Raw genomic sequence first — 21,888 nt, forward strand, 5'->3', positions numbered from 1 at the left:
TATTAGATTCTATAGGGCAACCTTGTTTCTCTCATATGAGGCCCAAGTCTGCAGGGCCATCGGTATCAGGATTACAAGCTATCCGCAGAGGTTTTGATTTCAGTTGGTCATTAACCTTCAGCAGGACACATGGGTGCCGAAATGACTGGAAGAAACATTTTAGGTACAGTAATGTGAAACAATGGCATGCTTCCTGCAATCGAGCCTCCCACAGGTCATTTGATTCAATAAACCTCATGTAATAGTGACTTTTCAGCTCAGGATGTATTACTTAGCCTACCTTACTTAGTCTATGTATTGACACACACACAAAAAACAGGTATTCATCCTACTAATGTGCGAAATGTATCTTCGTTGATTGCAATGGATTTAAGCGCCCTTGTTGTCCTCTATCTGTAGGAGAAGACGTTTGTTTTCATGCTCAGTGCTCATAAAGCAAATTTGTGAGATGCTGCTAAAATGCAACGTTTCCCGTCATCTTCTTGCCCAAAAATCACTTTAAATGATGCACGAGTTCCACTACGCATGCTAAAAAGTGAAAAATACAAGCTTGCATTGCAGCACTGCTTAATTCATCTCACCACAAATTGTTCAGGTATTCGACTTGAGACATATGACAAAGAAATAAGGAATCAGCACTTTACCAGTTGAGTATTTTTATTGAGCGTGCTCTATATTTTGATTCCTTCAATAAAAATTGTATTTTTGATAATGTATTTGTTTCAGGATTCATTGGAGTACACTGAAAGCAGCAGGCAGGGAAACATCTCCGTATCAGAATGATGTATTGCTTGCTTGGTCGTTTGTGATGTGTGACTAAACTCAGCTTTAGCTTTTTGACCTGGCACTTGATTATCAGAGACAACATCTCTGATGGCACGGAGCCAATGAAATCATCCGCTAACTCTTTCTGTTAAATGTGTGTGATTCATTCATTTGCTGATTCCTTTTGGTTCTATTGACATTGAAACTTACACCTCAGCCCCTTCATGTATGCAAATGAAATTATGTTTGCGAATTGCACATTTATACCAATGATTGTAATTTTATATTTATGTAATTAAACGTAAGACCTATACTATTGGGTTTCATTAAGCACCGCTACCTAGTGAGGTTTGTTTTTTTTTTCCACTTGATTGGGAATCTTTAGGTGTAAAAGAACGTATGATGTCCAAACTCTTAAAAGGAAACTATGTTTAATGAGCCCGCACTCGAATCATTATTTTATATGAACAGACCATTTTGTAAGGCACACATTCATCATATTTTGGTTTAGTGACCCCGAAAATTTTACTTTAGCTGAAGCTTCACTATCTAAACATATTTGCTTTCCTGGCCACACTATTTGCATCATATATTTCTGTGATGTTATCATGCCTGGCATGTTTAGTGACTAATTACTCAAAAATTACTTATTGTGGCATAAAGTTCATTAATGAATAAACTCTTCCTGCTTTTTCTTCCCCTCCATTTAATTAACAAGATCTGTCATTAAGTTTATCAGTTGGAAATGTTTGGGATAATGTCAGATCAACATTTTTTTTTTTCCAAGAGTAAACATTGAGGCAGTTTGCAACACAGTTAAGTCACAAATAATAATCTGTAACGCCACTCGGTAATTGGTTGCTGCACATCACAAACTGAACAAAATTTGTTTTTTTTATTTTAATCCAGGTTTGGCTTTTAATTGTCCCAGCTACTACATAAGTATTATGTCGCCTCCTAATTTTTTCCGATCATGTGCTTTATTAAATTTATCTTTGCTATCTTATATTGTTTACTATCTTGTGATGATCAGTTTGAGATCTGATCTTGAAGATAAGATTAAAACATGAAAATGGTGTGATATTTTTCATGAACATAACAGACTTTTGACACGACATTTCTTTGCATCATTACCAGGATAAAGCAAATGTAAAGTCCATTTGACTCAAAAATTGGCTAAAATATGACTTGTTTAAGTTTGCATCACACTATGGTGCAATGTGTCTAAATTGCTGCACAACAGATACAGCTTATGTTATAAATTTTTAATTTACAATTAGAACAAAAAGTTTAATGGGGAAAGAGTGTTGGGTCGATTCTTCCGTAATGGGCCAGTTATAATTTTAGTCATAAAGAAGGACTCTGTAGTTGCATTCGTTAGGAAAATCAGTCGAATCGGCAAATAATGTGGATGAGCATATATTATCATAATACTGGGGATGTTAAAAGGAGTCTGCAGATGAAGTGTCCCACAACGTGACGGTGGTCATCTAAGTGGATATTTTCAAAGAAACAAATTGATGCTCGCTGACGTTTTCCAGCAATATCATTTTCCAGAACCTGATTATTCATAAAAAAAAAATTCTGCACTACCCAAAAAAAAATAAAAAATCATTCAGCTCATCTCTAATGAAGAGATGAGCTGAGGAATAAAAAATATCAACTTAAAACGACTTTTTTTTCCATCTCTGGGCTGAGGGTAAAGTACTCTCCGTGATTATTTTATCCCAAAGCAGGTGGAATTGTTTCCTTTGGGCTCCAGCATTTCTCTTCCCGCTGCGTTGCTGTATTGCCACTGTTGGTTTAGCTTTACTACAACATTGCTTTCTGGATGCGGAGGAGTTTGTTTGCTAGTATCAGAATGTACCACACAGTCGTGGTAATCTGGAATACCGTACATCTTTATTTTAAGATTGTCACAAGTGTTTAGAATGCAAGCTGTTAAGAATGATCTTCTCTTCGTAAAAGCTTGTCAAGCCAAACACTCCAAGCATTACAACATTTAAAATGGCCGAAGGGTCTCATTATAAAAGCCCCTTTTGCACTACCTGGTTTATTTTAATGTAGGGTCAGGAGTAGGAGGGTGTAGCACTTTCACACAATAATCTCTTCTGTTAGATTTGTACCAACGGTGATGTCAATTTTCCTCCTTCACAGCAGAGGCAGGGTGTGTCAGTGCAGCCCCTTTCATAGTCCTGTATAAGCCACCATTTTACCACCTTTCACTTTTTTTAAAGCCAGTCTTAAATAACACCGACATGACGGTGGAGAGAAAGTCGACTGGGCAGTTTATTTTGCCGTCTGATGGATTTTAAGAGCTATAGCAGAAGAGGAATGATGGCAATAGCCTCTGTGTAAAAGCCAGCATTTTGGGCTTTCTTGTTTTTCACCTTTTTTTGTGTTAATATTGAACATGATTGGAGCGAGGGCAAAGTCAACTCAGCAGATTTTCAATATCTCCGTGAAGAAGCCTCAATGTCAAAGGGTCTAATGAGTTTTTGCTAGAAGAGAAATCCAGTGAGCTTAAAACTTATACAAAAAAGTAAAAAGGGCAAACTCTTAAAACCAATGACGTGAAAATCTTGGTACCTGGTGAGAGTTCATACAGTAGGTAAGACAAAGTGAAAATAAGAAGTCATGTGGAAACAAGACATTTACATGTAAACGGACTGAGCAGCCAGAGAGTAATGAGCCAATTACCTTCTGACATCTGCTCTTTCAATTACCGTGGGGATAGATAGGGAGGAGAAAGGAGTTAATAGATAAGGGAAACTCACCAATTCAGCAAATGAAATACATTATGATCTCTTCCTCTGATCGGCATCATGAGGTGTTTATTGTTGCATAAATTCTTCAAAGGCAGCCAGCTTCAAATGCAATAAAACCTCGGAGCGGTTTGAATCAGATAAAGTTGGATGAATACTGATCAGGCTGGAGAGGAAAAGCTTTCAGCTTTGGACACCCACTCTCACTCACATGAAATGGAGAAATACACAACATTTCAATTAGTTTGATGTTATCTATACCAAACAAACAAACTAAAAACTTTAATGTGTGTATTAAAAGCATGACGCTGGTAGATGGTTGTGGAAGATCTTCAGCACATTGGTGCAATATGGTCACATGTTCCTGCTTTGTTTGTGGGAGTGGTGAGCATTTTTTCTTCCTAACACTGCAGCAAAATACATTTTCACATGGGAGAAAATTGCCTATTCAGCACTGCGGAGTGGATTATATATATAGCAATGGTTATTTCACTACACCCCTTAATCTCAATGTGTATCTTCACAAAGGAGCAGTTTTTCTGATGGTGTCTAATCTGCTGAGTAGACCGTAGCGCTGCCATTTGTAACTGTCCCCACTTTGGTGCTGGATTGATGTGATTGATTGTGTTTATGTCCATTTCAAATGGAAAATGGTTGGTTGCAAGAATGCCGTACGTCAATTAGATTTTATTCGATTTTATAGATTTTATTCGAGTTTAATGAAGACATACAATTCTAAATGAAAGTATGTCAAACCTAGAGTTACAATTGACTGGTTTGTTAGCAAATCAGTTGTATTTTTTCTCATCCTTTGAACCATGATTGGAATTTTAGAAAATGCCTCTGGGATCATACTACCAGAGTATGACAAAGGGTTAAGGTTAAGGATTTGGGTTGAAGGTTTAGCCACATATATTCATTCCATGCAAACCTGTGCTCTCTCAGCAGCTTTATTGCTTTTACACTGCACAGATGGTGATCCACAAAAACAGTACTAGCAGAAATTCCACCTCCTGGTGCCCCCAAGATCGGTGCAAAATATTCAGTAAGAATGTCTATTTATGCATATTACTTTTTGAAGCTCCACGACGTAGAAATTTGCTGGATAATGTAGTGTTCTTCACGACAATGTTGTTCTCATTAACATGACAGATAAGGGCACTAAGTTGTTCACAAGCTGCAATACATCACAAGTGAGCCAGTGTTTACACAACTTTCTATTATGTCAATGAGAGATGCAAAGAATTTCAATTACGCTTTGGAAATCTAATTTGTGATGTACATTAACAGTTTTTTCTTTTGTATACAAATATTCTCGATGCAATTTAATTGGTCGCATTTAAGATCAGCCAGGAGTTTTCCTTTCCCAACTTGCCCAGTTTATTTAAATCATTTCACTCGGAGGTGTAGCTCAGAAAATAATATATACGTGCTCTGAGTGTAAATACACTTAATGCAGCTTGAGTGCACTGGAGCCTACAGCTGTTTTTGTCCGGGACTGTAATGAAGAGGGCAAGTAGAAATAGCACATGAATTAACAGTGAATAATAACAAGTTGACCTTCATTTACCTCTTCATTAAATTGCCAATTTGCTCAAGCATAATTTTTAGGGGACCACAGGATTACTATATACATAATATAATTGCCCTTTGAGACGAGTATTGTCATTTAAGTTTGTGGTCTGGGGCTCAGCTAATACCAAATACCATGAGCATTTTATTAAGATTAAGAATGAGTACTATTTTACCGTTTAAAAATCTTATCATCTGATTCTTATCAAGCTATCCAAATCCAACAAAACACAAATACACCCGCTTATCCGGGGTCGGGTCGTGGGGGCAGCAGCTTTAGGAGGGACTCCCAGACTTCCCTCTCCCCAGCCACTTCATCCAGCTCATCCTGGGGGATCCCAAGGCGTTCCCAGGCCAGCTGAGACACATAGTCTCTCCAGCGCATCCTTGGTCGCCCCCGGGGTCTCTTACCGGTGGGACATGCCCGGAACACCTCCCCAGGGAGGTGTCCAGTCGGCATCCTGATGAAATGCCCGAGCCACCTCATCTGGCTCCTCTCAACGTGGAGGAATAGCGACTCTACTCCGAGTCTCTTCCAGATGACCGAGCTTCTCACCCTATCTCTAAGGGAGAGCCCGGACATCCTGCGGAGAAAACTCATTTCGGCCGCTTATTTTATATTATATTTATATTAAAATACAGCTACAAAGGCTGTGAGACATACTTTGTTATTTTTTATATGGTGTATATGAACAGCTGTATTATCTGTGCGCTTCAGTCTTCATAGCTGCATAAAATTAATTAGAAGTCTTTGTTTTGCATGACAAATGGCAGTCAATTTATGTTTACCCCTACCATGAAAGCAGTGAGATAATAAGACTCTGTGAAATTTACCAAACGCAGCATCAATAAACAACCTCAACATAAGGTTCCATAATCTTTTCTTAATTAGATGTCACCCATACATAGCCCTTGCCACAATTTAGATGTCTGTCTGGGTATTTTGTTGGGAATGAATAGGAGGCTGCAGACAATTTGCAGTCACCCTTGACCCTGGTAACCTCACAGAAGATTTGCCCAGGTTGCACCAAAGGTCAAGCTCTGTACCATTACATTACTAAAGTGAGCAACAAACTAGTCCTGGAAACAAACTGTACACCTATGCTTCAATGGTCTGGTTAGAAATGCCCAAGTTATTAATTGGTTGACCTTTCCTTTGTGGTTAAGTATGCAAAGGAAAAAGCATAACAGCTCTTGTTGCAACTCAGATTTTTTTCACAACGAAGCTTGTCTTTTACAGTATTATTATTATACTGCCCTCTTCTGGAAGGCAATTATTATCACAGAAAAAACACAAATACCGTACTGCAGCCTAATGTAGGTCTCTATTTTATTTTGATTTATTATTTTGCATGCAAGAACAGATAAGAGTGATGCACTAGAACCATTGTGTAATTACCTTCATTTGCTGGTTATGCTTGCGTCGAGGTATTGATATTTCTGGGTGGAAAAACAGCTGATTTATTTTATGAATGTTTCTTCTGGCGTCACGTGACAGACGCCATACTTGCAATTCGCATTTATCACCACTGGTTGATGCCAGGCGCTCTTCCATTGGGAGGTCTCGGTGACGTTTGTGTCACGTGATTTCCGGCTCTCCGGTACTCGATTGTCATTGGATGACCATGGTTGTAGTCGCGCCTTCCTCCTGACGCGTGTGAGTTTCCCGCGAACGCAGGAGGCTCATGCTGCTACCTGTTCATGGCGTCGGTAGCTCAATAGCTAAGTAATAGCTAAGAGTTGTCATGGCGAAGCAAAGCTCACTTTTAAATTTCTTCTCCAAGTCTCCTCCGCCGGTGTCCAAGCCGAAGCCCAGTGCTCACCCGACAGAGGCCGACTTGCCGTCCTCCATCGAGAAGTCCAACTCTTCTCCAAAAGAAGAAGCTAAACTACTCCCGAGCAAGACCACCAAAACCAAATCAAAGAGTGTCGTTAAGAATGCGAAAGGAGGATTCAGCCAACTGTTCGGCGATAAAGCATCAACAGCAAAAGACCCGTGAGTTAATCTTGCTTAATTCAACGATAGTTTGTGTGCGTTTAGTAAATGAAACATGCATTCCCCATTATTTTACTTATACATTGTATGAATGCGTGGGAAGTAAATATATTGTTTCTTGACATTTGGGTAGTCGATCAGAAACAAATGCACGTAGATGAAACAAATGCAAAGACTATTTCATTCTTTCGTTAAGTAGATGCTAAATAATTTTAGAATAAAAGTATTAACCACAACGTTGACTGTATGCCTTGTCTGGTATGTTCTTATAAGCATGCCCCCAGGTCATGGTTATTGATTCACTGAATGACATGATTTCTTGAATCATTTTTGGAATGTCGTTTTTGGTTTTCAGGAGCACCACATGCTCATTCAATGCAGGGTCCCTTGTGTGGGCAAAGTTGGAGGGGCACCCATGGTGGCCATGCATGGTAGTACCTCAACCTCTGAGCGGCCAGCAGATGCGAGGCCGTGGTCGGGCCCAGCGCATACATGTCCACTTTTTTGACGAACCACCCACACGGGGATGGGTCAGCACCAAATACGTCAGAGAGTACCATGGTTAGCCATTACTCAAATTTCTATTAACACTTAATGAATCTTGGGCCTCTTGCAACTGTAATTGATGTGGGATGTTTTCTCATTGGTGTTGCAGGTTCCGACAGTAGTGATTCTAAAAGCGGAGGATTGTTTTTTAGTGGGAAGCCTGAAATTCGCCATGCGATGGAGCTTGCAGACAAAGTCTTGTTTGATAGCCCAGAAAAACGATTAAAGATGCCTCTCTGCACAGATCCATCAGATGAGGAAGAAGAAGAAGAAGAAATGGAGGTGACACCATTTCATTAAATATTTTGACTAATTTGATGTAAATGGACCAACAGTAATGTAACATCATCCATTGTCTTTCCATTTAATGATGTGCATGTTTTTTTGTTTGTTTTTTTTTATCCCAACAGCTTGATCAAACCACAATGACTGACAGCGAGGGCAGTGATGAGGATCAAGCGAAAAATGAGGAATTAAAGTCATCAAATGTCAGTCTGCATCCAACCCGGTCTAATGGAAATAAAGCCAAGCGCCGCCGTATAATCGTGGCTTCAGAAAGTGAGGATTCTGAGGATGAATTCAAACCAGAGCAAGCCGCTAGCAGCAGTGAGGATGATGAGGAAGAAGCCACGGTAAGCAGTGAGGTTGAAGAAGCAGGGAGCACACAAGAGTCTGAAGTGGAAAGCCCAGTTAAGCCTGTAAAACGTAAACGTCCCGTAGAGAAGCCCGTGACGACAAAGCCAAAGATAACCAGTATCCCTTCCAGTGCATCGAAACGACCTCGGGCATCCACATCTAGCGACACAAAGTCTCGTTTATCTGCCTTTTCTGCCCCTGACATCTTTGAAAGCCAGGCCAGTGGATCAGGCACAGATGGATCCACAATGTGGGACCACGAGAAGCTGGAGTGGTTGCAGGATCATAAGAGGAAAGATGGTCAAAGGCGGAAAGTGACTGACGAAGGTTATGATCCTACCACCCTGTATGTGCCGGAAGACTTCACCAACCGGAACACTCCCGGTATGCGTCAGTGGTGGCTTATCAAAGCCCAGATGTTCGACACTGTTATTTTCTATAAGGTTGGCAAGTTCTACGAACTCTACCACATGGATGCTGTGATCGGAGTCAATGAGCTCGGATTGACGTTTATGAAAGGGACCTGGGCTCACTCTGGCTTTCCAGAAATCGGCTTTGCACGCTTCTCAGACGTACTGGTCCAGAAGGGCTACAAAGTGGCACGTGTGGAGCAGACTGAGACCCCAGAGATGATGGAAGCGCGATGTAAGACTTTGATCAAACCCACCAAGTTTGACCGCGTTGTGAAGAGAGAAGTGTGCCGGATCATAACGCGAGGTACCCAGACGTACAGCGTGTTGGACGGCACCCCCTCTGAGAGTCAGAGCAAGTTCCTGCTAAGTTTAAAGGAGAAACCCGAATATGAAGGGAAGGGTTGGTGTAGCCGCACTTATGGAGTCTGCTTTGTAGACACCTCTGTTGGCCTCTTCCACGTTGGTCAGTTTCCAGACGACCGCCACTGTTCACGTCTGCGCACCTTGATATCGCACTTTGCCCCAGCCGAAGTGCTTTTCGAAAAGGGGAACCCATCGATTGAAACGCGCAAGATACTCAAGGCTTCTCTGTCGTCAGCGCTGCAGGAGGGACTGAATGCAAGCTCACAGTTCTGGGATGCTCAGATGACTCTGAAAAAGTTGTCAGAGGAAGACTACTTCAGAGAGAGTGCAGGAAAGGACCAGGGCACAAATTTTCTACCTGCTGTTCTTAAAAAAATGACCTCTGACAGCGATTCGCTCGGTCTTACCCCCAAGGAGGGTTACGAATTGGCGCTCTCATCGTTGGGTGCGTGCATTTTCTACTTGAAGAAGTGTCTCGTAGACCAGGAGTTGCTCTCCATGGCCAACTTTGAAGAATACATCCCTGTCGATGTTGAAATGGAGAAAGCTGCCGGAGAGAAAAGTTTCTTTGCTCGGACTCGTCAGCGCATGGTCCTGGACGGAGTGACTCTGGCAAACCTGGAGATATTTCAAAATGGCTCCGGAGGTACAGAGGGAACGCTGCTTGAGCGCCTCGACACTTGCACCAGTGCTTTTGGAAAGCGGCTGCTCAAGCAGTGGCTCTGCGCTCCTCTATGTAACCCAACATCCATCAAGGACAGACTAGATGCACTAGAGGACCTCATGGCTTGTCAAGGGCAAGTGTCCGAAGTTTCGGAGCTGCTGAAGAAGCTTCCCGATTTGGAGCGCCTCCTGAGTAAAGTTCACAGCATTGGCACACCGCTGAAGGATCAGAACCACCCGGACAGCAGAGCGGTTCTCTACGAGGAGGTCACCTACAGCAAGAGAAAAATAGCAGACTTTCTTTCAGCGCTTGAAGGTTTCCAAACCATGCAAGAAATCGTCAATATCTTCGCATCAGTTACTGGTGACTTTCAGTCCAAGTTACTCTGTCAAGTGGTAAGTCTTCAAAATGACAGCGGCGGGCTCTTTCCTGACCTCTCTGCCGAACTCAAGCGCTGGGAGACGGCCTTTGACCACCAAAAAGCACGGAACACAGGTGTCATTACCCCGAAGGAGGGCTTCGACCCCGAATATGACCAGGCTCTGCTCGGCATCAAGAGTTGCGATCAAAAACTACAGGATTATCTGGACCGACAGAAAAAGCGAATCGGTTGCAAAAAGATGGCGTACTGGGGCACCGGGAGAAATCGCTTTCAGATGGAGGTGCCCGACAGCGTCTCTGAAAGGAATATTCCAGAAGAGTACCAGGTGAAGTCGACAAAGAAAGGCTGGAAGCGGTACGTGACCACGGAGACTGAACAGCTGTTTTACGAGTTGCAAGGGTTTGAGGAGAAGCGAGATGCTGCCCTGAAAGACTGCATGAGGAGGCTCTTCTACAACTTTGACAAGAACTACAGCAACTGGAAGACTGCAGTGGAGTGCATGGCAGTGCTTGGTATAAACTTTTTAATGAATAAATTTCCTGTGCAGCGTTCTAACACAATTCCCCCCCCCAGTTTAAAAGTGCAGTCAAGCCTTAGTTTATGAGCAACTCTATTTGTGAATAAATCAGATTTTACAAGCCGTCTTTGCTTATACGAGAAGTCAAATCAAAACAATTCTTGAGAATAATATGCTCAATGCATCCCCATTGGTGTAAACATGGAATTCTGATTAATATGGCGTTGGTGGAATATGAATTAGAGAGCAAAGGTCCACCTGTTTTTATCCATTTTAGTGGGCGGCCATTTTACCACTTGCTGGGAACTGAAAATGTTATGACTTGCTCAAGACTCAGGTCATTATCAATTATGGCTCTCCTGTTTTCTGTATTTGGTCATGTGACAAGCTGAGGTTTGACTACAATGATAAACCGTGTTTTTATTTTTAGCTAAACTAATCTAATAATTTGTTTTCAGATGTTCTGTTGGCCTTATTACGCTACAGCCAGGGTGGAGATGGACCAATGGCTAGGCCACAAGTTGTTCTCCCAGATGGCACTGAGCAAATCACACCCTTCCTCGAACTCACCGGTTCTCGTCACCCGTGTGTTACCAAGACATTTTTTGGCGACGACTTCATCCCAAATGACATCTATATCGGCTGCCCTGGAGGCAACGAGGATGGTGATGATCAAAATAATCATGCCCCATGTGTCCTTGTCACAGGACCCAATATGGGCGGAAAGTCCACTCTCATGAGACAGGTGGGTCACTCATGGCTGCACACTGGGAGTCATTTAATTAACAGTTTTTTTTCCCTAAAGCAAATTTGAAACGTCTTTTAATCGGAAAGTCACACTGTTTTTGTTCGTACCATATTATTAATACATGTCTCCTGCAGTGTGGACTTGTGATCGTGCTCGCTCAACTGGGCTGCTTCGTACCTGCCGAGAGTCTGCGCTTCACGCCAGTCGATCGAGTCTTCACTCGGCTCGGCGCTTCCGATCGCATCATGGCTGGTGAATGAGCAAAGAGAGGAGGAGACGTGCACGTCTGTGATTTAAGTTTCTATTAATCCTCTTGTCCACTATAGGGGAGAGCACCTTTTTCGTTGAGTTGAGCGAGACTGCGTGTATTCTGCACCATGCCACCAAACACTCCCTTGTGCTTCTGGATGAATTAGGTACTCTCACTCGCCGTGATGCTTTAGTTTTTACATGCAATTGTCTAACCGTTCGGTCGTACAGGAAGGGGCACGGCCACATATGACGGCACGGCTATCGCCTGCGCAGTTGTGAAGGAACTTGCCGAAAAGATCTCCTGTCGTACGCTCTTCTCTACACATTACCACTCCCTAGTGGAGGACTATGCCAACAACCCGGCGGTGCGCCTTGGCCATATGGTGTGTATGTTCACTTATAATATACTGAGGGTCCTCAGTTGGATTTGTACTCACATTGTAGTTCATCACTTGTTTTCTGCTTGCTACCCAATTGAATTATGTGGCATAATGTACATTTTAGCATATAATTGTGATTTGCCCATATGTACTCTGCAATGCATCTTATTTAGGCATGCATGGTGGAAAACGAATGCGAGGATCCAAGCCAAGAGACCATCACGTTCCTCTACAAGTTCATTTCTGGGCCGTGTCCCAAGAGCTATGGCTTCAACGCTGCTCGACTTGCCAGCCTACCAGAAACTGTCATTCAGTCAGGGCACAAAAAGGCCAGAGAGTTTGAGGAGAGGATCATCAGTCTTAGACTTTTCAGGTATGTTCCCAGAGTGATTGTTGTTGTTCTCCAGCTCATTTTGATGTCTCTCTATTCTTAACAGGAAGCTCTGCCAGTTTGCTGAAGACCCCACACAGGATAAGACCCACTTTGCCACACTTATTCAGAAGATTCAATCCATGTAATTTGGATTTGTAATTATTTTGGGCAAGTTCTGTCTCACTTTGCTTTAGTTTGACAACCCCACACTCTCATACAGTGCACTGTCCTCGTTTTGTACATTTGCAGTCTTGTTACTTTAGTGACAGTTACTTTCAGACATGGTGCTCACATTTGTCAAAATATACCAATTACATTCCACGTTTTGTTCCGGAGGAGAAGAAAACACTACGGTTGTGATCTAATAAAGTTTATTTTTTTAAAAAAAGACAATGTTCACCTAGGAAATTAAACCCTTTTAATTCAAGCTAGCGCCTACATAACGGTTATTGAATACTTCACAATATATTAAGTCTAGATGTTATGATACATGCATACATTTCAGTCTGAATTAGAACCCACAATCACCAGTACACATGAATTGGGGGAGGGATAATGAAATTATATAGTGCTGTATGTAGATACTGGTCTCAGCTTTAATGGAGTAAAAAGCCTATTGGCTTTTCCTGCAACATTGACAAAAGTGGGCAGGGGGGGACTGAAAAGGATTTCACAAGACATGAGACCCAATTAAGTAGAAACAATGAAGCTATTAAACTACAGGGTGGCATAGACAGTTGTCAGACAGCCATGAGTGCGTCAAAAGAAGAGAGCAGACGTGTCTTTTCAGTTTTATCTAATTAAGAGTCCTACAAATACACAGATACCCCTTAACAGTTCATTAGATGGGAGGGGAAGGTGAATACATTGAAGTAATACAAGTCTTGTGAAAGTACAATTCAGTCTTTGTGTTGCAAATGTGCCAGTGTTGCAGGAGAAACTGCTTAGTGTTTCCCTCTCATTTCTCGGATCTCTTTCACAGAAAGAAGTTATACTGCAACATGAGTATAATTACAGCAACTCTGGGGTATAATAACCAACAAAAAAAAGAACACGTAATAAAATAAAGACATTCAAGTACAGTAATATTTTTGCATGAAAATACAAAACTACACAAAAAGCATTAAAATCAAACATTTGAGTTGGATGTTGTGGGCGGCGGAAGTGCTAGTTCATAAATTCTCATACGTAACGTATGAGGAGCTCGGTGATCCAGCGATGGAAGCATTGTGACCTTTAGGGCCATTTACTCCACCAGAAAGTATTGTCTTTTTGCAACATGTTTCTACATGACTGCTTTTTTTTTTTTCCCTCCAAGTTGGTGATCCCCTACCCCAGTTGCCACTGTCACTCATTTGGGAAACATGACGTCCCCACAAACCCCTCTACATCTTTTTCAAATCATGTCACTTTTTTGTTGTTTTTATAAAATAAACAGAAAAGCTAGGCATCTTATGTCCAAGTCTTTTTTTTCCCATTGTAAATGCTCTGTAAGAGTCTATATTTAAATTGGGCTTTCCTCTTCCTCCACTGCGGTCCCGAGCATCCATTACTGCTGAAGCGCGACTGGGCTTGTGGTCTGGGGCTCAGTTGTGCTGCAGCGTATTGGACTCTATAGGAGGCGCAGAGTCGTAGAGGGTGTCTGTGTCGTGCGTCGGCTCTCCGGCTAACGTGCAAGGGTTTGATAACGTCCCTGCACCACAGTCACAGAAGAACCTACGAGTGACGAGATGGGAAAAGGATGAATCACAATGACAGAATTGCAGCGTTGTTTAGCTATTCAATCGTAAAAGATGCTAGGTTTACAGCTGTGTTTGATGACCACACTAAGGAGAAATAACTCATCCAGTGATTCATGAACAGTGCTGTGCACACTCACCGATCGTGTCTGATGAATTCCACATCGTGTCCCTGGTGGCACTTCTTGATGCAATTCACACAGATGGCGTTGCGATCTGTTGTGTTACAGGTGTGGCACCTGTGGCGAGCCAAACGGTAGCCGTGAAAAGTCAAAACAAAGACAGCGAGTTGACATGGTTATCAGGTTCTCTAACATGAAGTTACCTGTAAAAATCGTGCATTGGATAGCTGGTGTAACTTGAAATCTTGTACAGGCACTGACCTCTGCTCACAGCCTTTTCAATGGCATCTTGATTGTTCATTATTTTGTTATCTGCAGGAGAATAAAGATGGCAATTGTCATTTCACAAGAGTTGGTCGTGAAGGATCGTCAGTCCAAGTTAGCACCTTTCATCGTAACGTTGACACCAGATGCTAGAAAAAGCCCTCCGAAGCGATTGTTGAAGATCTGATTGCCCTCTAAAGTTGCTGTGGCGTGATTGGTGATCTCGATACCTGGCGAAAACAAACTATTTCAACACTGTAACGAAACTCATTCCTGGATTTCACATCAACCTACCTGCGGCAAAGCCGTCAAATATTCTATTTTTCCTCAAGACGGGGTGACTGTTGGTGCTGATGAGGACGCCTGCTTGGGCATTTCTGAAGATGTCATTTTCCTCAAGCAAACCTGAGGGAAGAAAGACAAACGTCAATTTACATACTTTAATCAAATACTTTGGAAAGCTACTGTTACTCACACAATCTTTGCAAGCAGAAAATACAATAACTGCAATAATAGAATATACATATTTAACCACAATTTAGGATTAGGGCAGGATTAGCAGCCAACTCAAATGCACAGGTTAGCTGCAACAAACTGCAAAACAAACTGTCTCAAGATACAAAAATCTTTGAATATATCACTGTATCAACAATACTTCCTTAACACCAATTACAATGAGCGCTTCAATGAATAGTGGAGAAAATACAACACACAGAAATCTAATCATTTTTGAATGGGCCAAATCCAGTGATTCATATCCCAACTCCAGTGATTCATGCCAACATCGTTACCTCTTCCTCCATTAAATATGCAGATTCCGCCATCTCTGCCATCATGGATCTTGTTCCTTCGCAGGGTGGGGTTGCTGTCTGTCTTAATCCATACTCCTGCCATAGCATTGTCAAAGATCTCATTGTCCTCGATAAAGCCCAGGCCTGCAAAACAAACCGGTTCAAAATCAATACAAATAAATAATAAATGAATAGAGATTAAGTCCATTTCTCACCTGAGTTGTAAACCAAAATACCGCCATTCTGACCTCCCCATATTTTGTTCCGCCTGATTTTAGGGTTACTGCCAGTTCTAGTGATGACAGGGAGGGGAAAATAGGGACACAAGCTCATTTTCAGACATTTCAGCTCTGCATGGACCAAAGTAATGGGAAGCATTTGTCTTTGTACAAACCTTATTTGAACTCCAGAATACATGTGATTGTAAATGTCATTGTCTTCCAACACACCATGGCCGTTGTCATAAAAGTAGACCCCGACCTGACACAGAGGAAACACTGTGATGAATCTCAATATAATGAAAAGACCATTTAATGCCTTTTGATATAAAAAAAAAAAAACATGCCGATTATGTTTATCTTTCTGTAGTCATTACATAACAAGACATCATCTCGATTCTGCACGTTTCACCAAATCAAATTTAAGACCATTTTTAAGATTAAGAATTTTAATTTGAAATGAATTTCAGACCCATGTATCACAACATCCAAACAACACGAATGTGGTCAGAAAATAAAGGACCTGCTTTCCGCTATGTATCCTGTTCCTCCGCAGTACCGGCGTGCTGCCCGTTGTGACCCACACTCCAGCTAGCGTGTTGCTGTACACCTCATTCTCCTCGATGACACCCTGTCCCTTCTCATGCTGTGTTAAAAATAAAAAAGGCATGCGCCTCAATAAACACTGCATACACATCTAAAAGATAAGAAACGTTCAGACTCGATGAATTTAGCCGAAATCTCTTACCACATAAATGCCACCGTGTTGACCGTCATGGATTTTGTTGTGTCTGACAATAGGGCAGCTATTTGTCCTGATCTGTATCCCAGCCAAGGCATTCCCATAAATGTCGTTTCCTTCTATGAGACCTCGGCCATCACCAAAAATATACACTCCGCCTTGGTTGCCATTAAATATAGCATTCCCCCTGTATTAAAACACAGCACATTTCAATATAGACTACACTGGTAGATAGCTATGGAAGCATTTTGTGAGGCGGCCATACTGACCGTATTGTAGGGTCACTGTTAGAGGTGATCCACACGCCGGCAAAGTTATTTGCATAGATCTTATTTTCGATAAACTGTCCACGGCCCTTTTCATGCACGTAGATACCCCCCGTCTGGCCGTGATGGATCTCACAGCGCACTACTGTCGGGTTGGCGTATGCCTTCACCTCAAATCCTGCGATGCGGTTCCTATGGATGTTGCAACTCTCAAAGTAACCCTGGAAACAGAGTAAAACATTTACCTCGACGGCCTTGTGCTGCAATGACCGAGAATGCCGCTTACAGGGATTTGGTGTTTGAAAATGTGAAATTTACCATGCCGTGGTCGAACGTAAAAACACCAACATCTCTGCCATGGTGAATGTGATTCCTTCTAATGATTGGGTTGCCGTGGTTCTTTACCCAGATACCAGCCAGAGCGTTGTTTGAAATCTCATTGTCCTCATATATTCCCTGGAAAAACAATTAAAACATTTTTAGAAGTTCATTCAGACTTGCGTGAATGAAGGGGCATAGTACCTGCGCATGGTCAGTGATGTAAAGTCCAACATTTTCACAGTCACTGATATTGCAATGCTTGATTGTGGGACAAGCACCTTGGCCACTAACACACACTGCCGACCCCACTGGGGAAAAAAAAAACACTGGTGTAAATAAATGTTTAAAGTACAGACACACACTTGAAGCAGAGCAAGAAGTAGCAGCAGGCTTAATTACCTGTGCAAGTGCTGCGTATGATGCAGTGGTCAATAATTGGGCTACAGTTGACAGTAATCTCCAAGCAATGGTGTGCATTATGATGCTGGGCGGATTTGTCGTCAGGATTAAACTACAGTGGACACAAAAATTCTGATTATCACCTTGCCTTTGCGCTCAGGGCACACAACAAAAATAGACATGTCAACTCACCCTTATGGTCATGTATCCGACGTAGGCGTCTTCTGAACCTTCCATGAACACAAACGTGGAGTCTCTGGTATTCTCAATGATGACTTTCTCTGCCACTTTTCCAGGAGCTACAAACAAAGGAGAAAGGTCAAACCAGAGTGCAGAAGACTCATGAAAAAGAAACAAAATGGAAAACGTAAGGCACGCATACCAGCACCAATCATTGTGATGGGCGACTCAATGTAGATCCATTCATCTGTGTAAATACCAGTGTGAACAAATATGAGGCCGTCAAAGTGGGGCTCCTGGCCCCCTCCAAGGGCATCCTCTATGGTGTCATAGTACTTTTGGGGGGGGGAAACAAAGGAGTCAGATGAATTTCTGGATATTGAAAAGGAACAAGAAACATTGGACTTCACCACTTACAAACATGTTATCTCTCCCTTTGTACCTCGCAGGATTGCTGTAGAAGTGTTCCGCATAACCTGGCTTGACGTGAGCGCCTTTATACTGCAAAAAAATTATCACACATTTAGCCGTTTTCACAAAAGACATTGTCGAGCTATGACTTTATTGAGATGGAGACGAGTGAAGGTGAAGCTATCAAGAAAATATTTCAGACATGTTTTGTTCAAGGAAACCTTGAAGGTTAATGTAGCCCAAAGGAACAGAAATTGAACATGGAGTGCCTCTCCAACCCTGCAAATGGTAGGTCACAGTTGCGGCCTGTCAAGTTGTCCTTTCGCATTACATTAGCCAACAAAACGCAGCACGCATGACAAAAAGACAAAGTGTTTCAGGATAGTAGTAAAAAAAGCCATCTGTAATTTTTTTTTTGCACAAATTGTGTCAGTTGAAATGCACTAGATTACACTGAAAGGCATTGAATGCAGTGGAACATTTACCAGTGTCAGTCAAAAATATTACAAGTGATTTTTTTTAAACATTGTGTGGTTCCATTTAATGTAACCATGAAATTGTTCCACAATGCTGAAATTAAAATATTGCGAATAAACGCAGAAAAAACGAGAACAAGATTCAGAAAGTTGATGAACTGTCAACATACCAGCTGCTGAAAACTTTCCTTCCAGGGATTTGGCTGCTCATATTCTTCTGGGTTTATTTGGTAGAACTTCCCTGCCTCTGGGTGCATCATGGGTCGCGTGTACTCAAAAACCTCCATGTACAGTCTTTTCCTGCAACAAGAAAGAAATCTGTTATTAGCGTGGCACAGTATCCAGTTACTAAAATAGTACCACAAAACCTCACTGCCCAAAATATGACAAAATCATACAATTTGTACATCTGTACATTAAAGTCATGACCTTGTATTGTGACAAGCCTTAGTGTGACAAACGTAACATTGCAGAAAAAAGTCTGCGAATGTCCTTAAAATATAACCGTGTCAGCAGATTAAGACACTCAAACTAATTTTAGCAAGAAGTGCTTGAAATGATGTCAGGCTCCACCAGAGACTCACCAGAGGATGGGGTCGTTTGCCAGCTCGCTGAAGCGCTTGCACACGCATGCCGAGCGGCACAAGTCCTGCTCCAGTAGATATGAGAAGATCTTTAGCACCACCTCGTCTGGAAGCTTCTCCTGCAAATACTGCTCAGCTGGAGCTGCTGAAAGGAAAAAACATAATAATAATAATTTAGTCAGGAAAACCTGTTTGGGGCAAAGAGTATATGTACTTGATGACAAGAAGTCACATTGTTTGTTGTTAAGTTATTTTACATGTGATCAGGTTAATGTAGAAAAACTAACATAAGTTTGTTGATAATCAGTTGCCTAAAGTGTATTTTAGCCCGACTCAAAATGTCAGTTAAAAAAAACTACAGTCCACTCAAAAATGCGTGCATAGTTACATGGTATATCTTGACATTTGCCTGAAACTCTGGGTCGCTTTGGTCGGTGACCAAAGTTTTCTGTGGTTGAAGTGGAAGCACCCTATGAGAAGAAGAAAATCAAAAGGGACAATTAGTTGACAAAGGTTTGTTTGTGAGCCATGAGCACTCCTTTTGTCATTTGTACCTCCATGTTTGACTTTGTCGGACACACTGTTCTCTTGGGCAGAGACTTTCTTCGAAGTTGGTATGGACTATTCTGAGCTCCTGGACCAGATTCTTCTGCAACCATATCTGCAGGAACGTCCTCATCTGCAAATGGTAGAGATAGAGCTTAAAGTAGTGAACAAAACACACATTAAGTATGATATTATTAATAATATTGACTCTGAACGATCGGCCAGTAATCGACCATTTTCCATGGAAAAGTTGATGATCAGATGATGTCAATCAATCACCTTTCATAGGCGATCGCAAAAAGAGAAAACCCGCAGCTCGTACTTTTAGAAAGCAGCCGGTGCGGAGGATAGTGTCTCCTCCCGCTTTCCTTAACACTGCACCGGCACACCGCAAAACAAACAAACATGCCGTGTGGAGTTTTTGTGTGTTTTGAGAGTGTGCAGTTGATAACACATGCAATCTGTGTCAGAATCAGTATTGGCCAATGCCACTCATGGATAATCGCTATCGGAATCAGCAGCATAGAAGCCTGAATAGGAACACCCATCTTAAAGACAGATATGAAGTACAGGTATCACAACTTTTATACACATATTTGAGATAAGTAAAAGTAAAGCATGAGATCAATGTAATTTCAAAGTACTCTGACATTTGTCCTTAACAGCACAAAAAAATAAAACCAAGGGTGGAGGGGAAAAAAAGATTTAATTACCTACTCTGTAGGCTCCAGAAACCAGTACAGATCCCATCAAGAAGTGGATTCAACCAAGCCTAAATAGAACATTCACCCAGAACTAGATGCTAAGAAATGATGGGTTGTTAGCAACTCCTGAAGGGAGATGCAAAGCCTTGACTGTTGCTCTGGTTGCAAAGATGACGCTCAGGGCTAGTGGTCTAGTAACCACCAAAACACCCCAATCGGGGTCAATTACAGAAGCTACAAATTGCAAAAGAACAACCTGCAAACATCTTGTAACAATGACTAGTGAGCAAGAATTATTCTTCCGTATATGTCATGAGATCACATCTTGACACCAGCCAAGTTGAGAGATGACGTTAAACGATATCCACTTGCACCTTATTACTATATCCCTCCCGAAAGTGGCCTCTTTTCTCTAGCAAACGTATTTCAGCAATAACAAGACTTGAGGGCACAACCAGCTAATGTTTACGTTTAACATTCGCAGCACGTACTTCATCCACTACATGGCAGTGAATTTACGTTACTGTAAATACAAGTTAAAGCATCGTCGTGAAAGCATAAAATCCCCAAATTGTATTCCTTCATTGGCAAAAAAATAAAAAATAAATAAAGTCTGGTATGAAACACCTGGGTTCAACTAGTTAGCCAAACATGCTAATAATAGCATCTGGTACGACCGGGCTTCATTGGGTATGCTACGACAACCACTTTGTGTACCATTTCCTACGTTTGCCACTCGTGAAACAAGCAACCCCGGCATCAAGCTCGTCATTTTACCGTCACCGCAAACGTTAGTCGGTGGGACAGCACACTTTTTCAACATCGGTAATGCAAATAATGGCAAATAAAAGCCCACGCAGTGTAAAAAAATACAGCAAAACAAAGCGCGGCCTGAATGGCAGCTCGGAACACTAAAGCCTCGGTGTTTCTTGAAAATACAAGCCGAGGTACACGCCTGCTTTGTGGTGCCTGTCGTTTCAACAACAAGCAACATTCTGCAGATCTGAAACAATAGTGACGAACACACTCCATTAATTAAAAAAATATACTTAAAACTAATTATTAAACGAGTGACAGAGCAACGCTAACGCCTTCCCAGACCAATATCGAGGTTACCTCTTTCTTGGTGGTTCCTCTCCGGCTGCACCGGGCGCGGCCTCGACACTCGCCTTGGTCTTCTGCTAACGTTACTTGCTCTGACGGAGTTCATTTGGGGTGTTGTTAATCGGAAGAAATGTCGAAGCCTTCACAGCAGAAGAGGCAACGTCGAGTGCATCGTTTAGGCCTTTTCCAGGAGCATTGCGAGATTTGTCATCTTCCGCGGTGGGCTCCGGAAAATTGCACGGTGGTCGGGTTATTCCCAGTCCCCTGCGCTGGCGTTACGTTTCGGCCTAAACACTGTGGCAGGAGGAGCCATAACAGACGAGCACCGTCCGCCAAGAATCAGTCGCATCACATGGGACAACCTCTCCCCGTCACATGGTCCTCTCACATCCAGCCCAAACATTCAATTACGATTGTACCACCTATATCCAAGACGAAGCCAAAGATTTAAGAGGCAACCTTTTGGATGTAAGATGCCTTGCTCAACGGTGATTGTAACCTTCACAATTTAAAGATATCCCAATGCAAAAGTTGAATCAAGTACTAAGCCTTTTGCAAGAAAAAAAATTCTTAATTAAAAATCATTATTTGATTACATAAGTAACGCTTTTTTAATTCTGCTTTTGTGCGGTGTATCAAATGCTATGCC

General features: G+C 42.0%; 2 protein-coding genes across 5 annotated transcripts; one reads left to right on the forward strand and one right to left on the reverse strand.

The window, feature by feature from the left end:
- Positions 1–6,718: 6,718 nt before the first annotated feature.
- On the forward strand, positions 6,719–13,822 carry msh6 (mutS homolog 6 (E. coli)). Its single transcript, XM_088384888.1, has 10 exons — positions 6,719–7,098; positions 7,454–7,659; positions 7,754–7,926; positions 8,055–10,614; positions 11,078–11,364; positions 11,502–11,619; positions 11,694–11,783; positions 11,848–12,002; positions 12,173–12,372; positions 12,437–13,822. The coding sequence occupies exons 1-10, from the start codon at positions 6,848–6,850 to the stop codon at positions 12,516–12,518; spliced, it is 4,122 nt and encodes a 1,373-aa protein (XP_088241014.1). The 5' UTR covers positions 6,719–6,847; the 3' UTR covers positions 12,519–13,822.
- fbxo11a (F-box protein 11a) lies at positions 12,727–21,640 on the reverse strand. 4 transcript variants are annotated; one of them, XR_015860300.1, is made up of 22 exons: positions 21,252–21,640; positions 19,440–19,564; positions 19,274–19,355; positions 18,886–19,030; positions 18,472–18,601; positions 17,832–17,915; positions 17,617–17,749; positions 17,427–17,533; positions 17,235–17,346; positions 17,037–17,143; positions 16,833–16,970; positions 16,518–16,735; positions 16,255–16,435; positions 16,030–16,152; positions 15,683–15,768; positions 15,504–15,580; positions 15,289–15,432; positions 14,792–14,902; positions 14,620–14,727; positions 14,495–14,545; positions 14,252–14,350; positions 12,727–14,088 (listed from the first exon to the last, which is right to left on the reverse strand). XR_015860300.1 is itself a non-coding variant. In XM_088384891.1 (22 exons), exons 1-22 carry the CDS (start codon positions 21,343–21,345, stop codon positions 13,959–13,961), a joined length of 2,622 nt encoding a protein of 873 aa, XP_088241017.1. In that variant the 5' UTR covers positions 21,346–21,639; the 3' UTR covers positions 12,727–13,958. The 4 variants fall into 4 exon arrangements, 3 of the variants coding, with proteins under 3 accessions (XP_088241017.1, XP_088241016.1, XP_088241015.1); XM_088384891.1 differs by having other exon boundaries at positions 14,437–14,545; positions 19,295–19,355; positions 21,252–21,639; XM_088384890.1 differs by having other exon boundaries at positions 14,437–14,545; positions 18,886–19,027; positions 21,252–21,639.
- Between the last annotated feature and the right edge of the window lie 248 nt (positions 21,641–21,888).

This window comes from Syngnathus floridae, chromosome 9, assembly GCF_059516105.1.
Source record: "Syngnathus floridae isolate MCC-2025c chromosome 9, RoL_Sflo_1.0, whole genome shotgun sequence".
NCBI lineage: Eukaryota > Metazoa > Chordata > Actinopteri > Syngnathiformes > Syngnathidae > Syngnathus > Syngnathus floridae.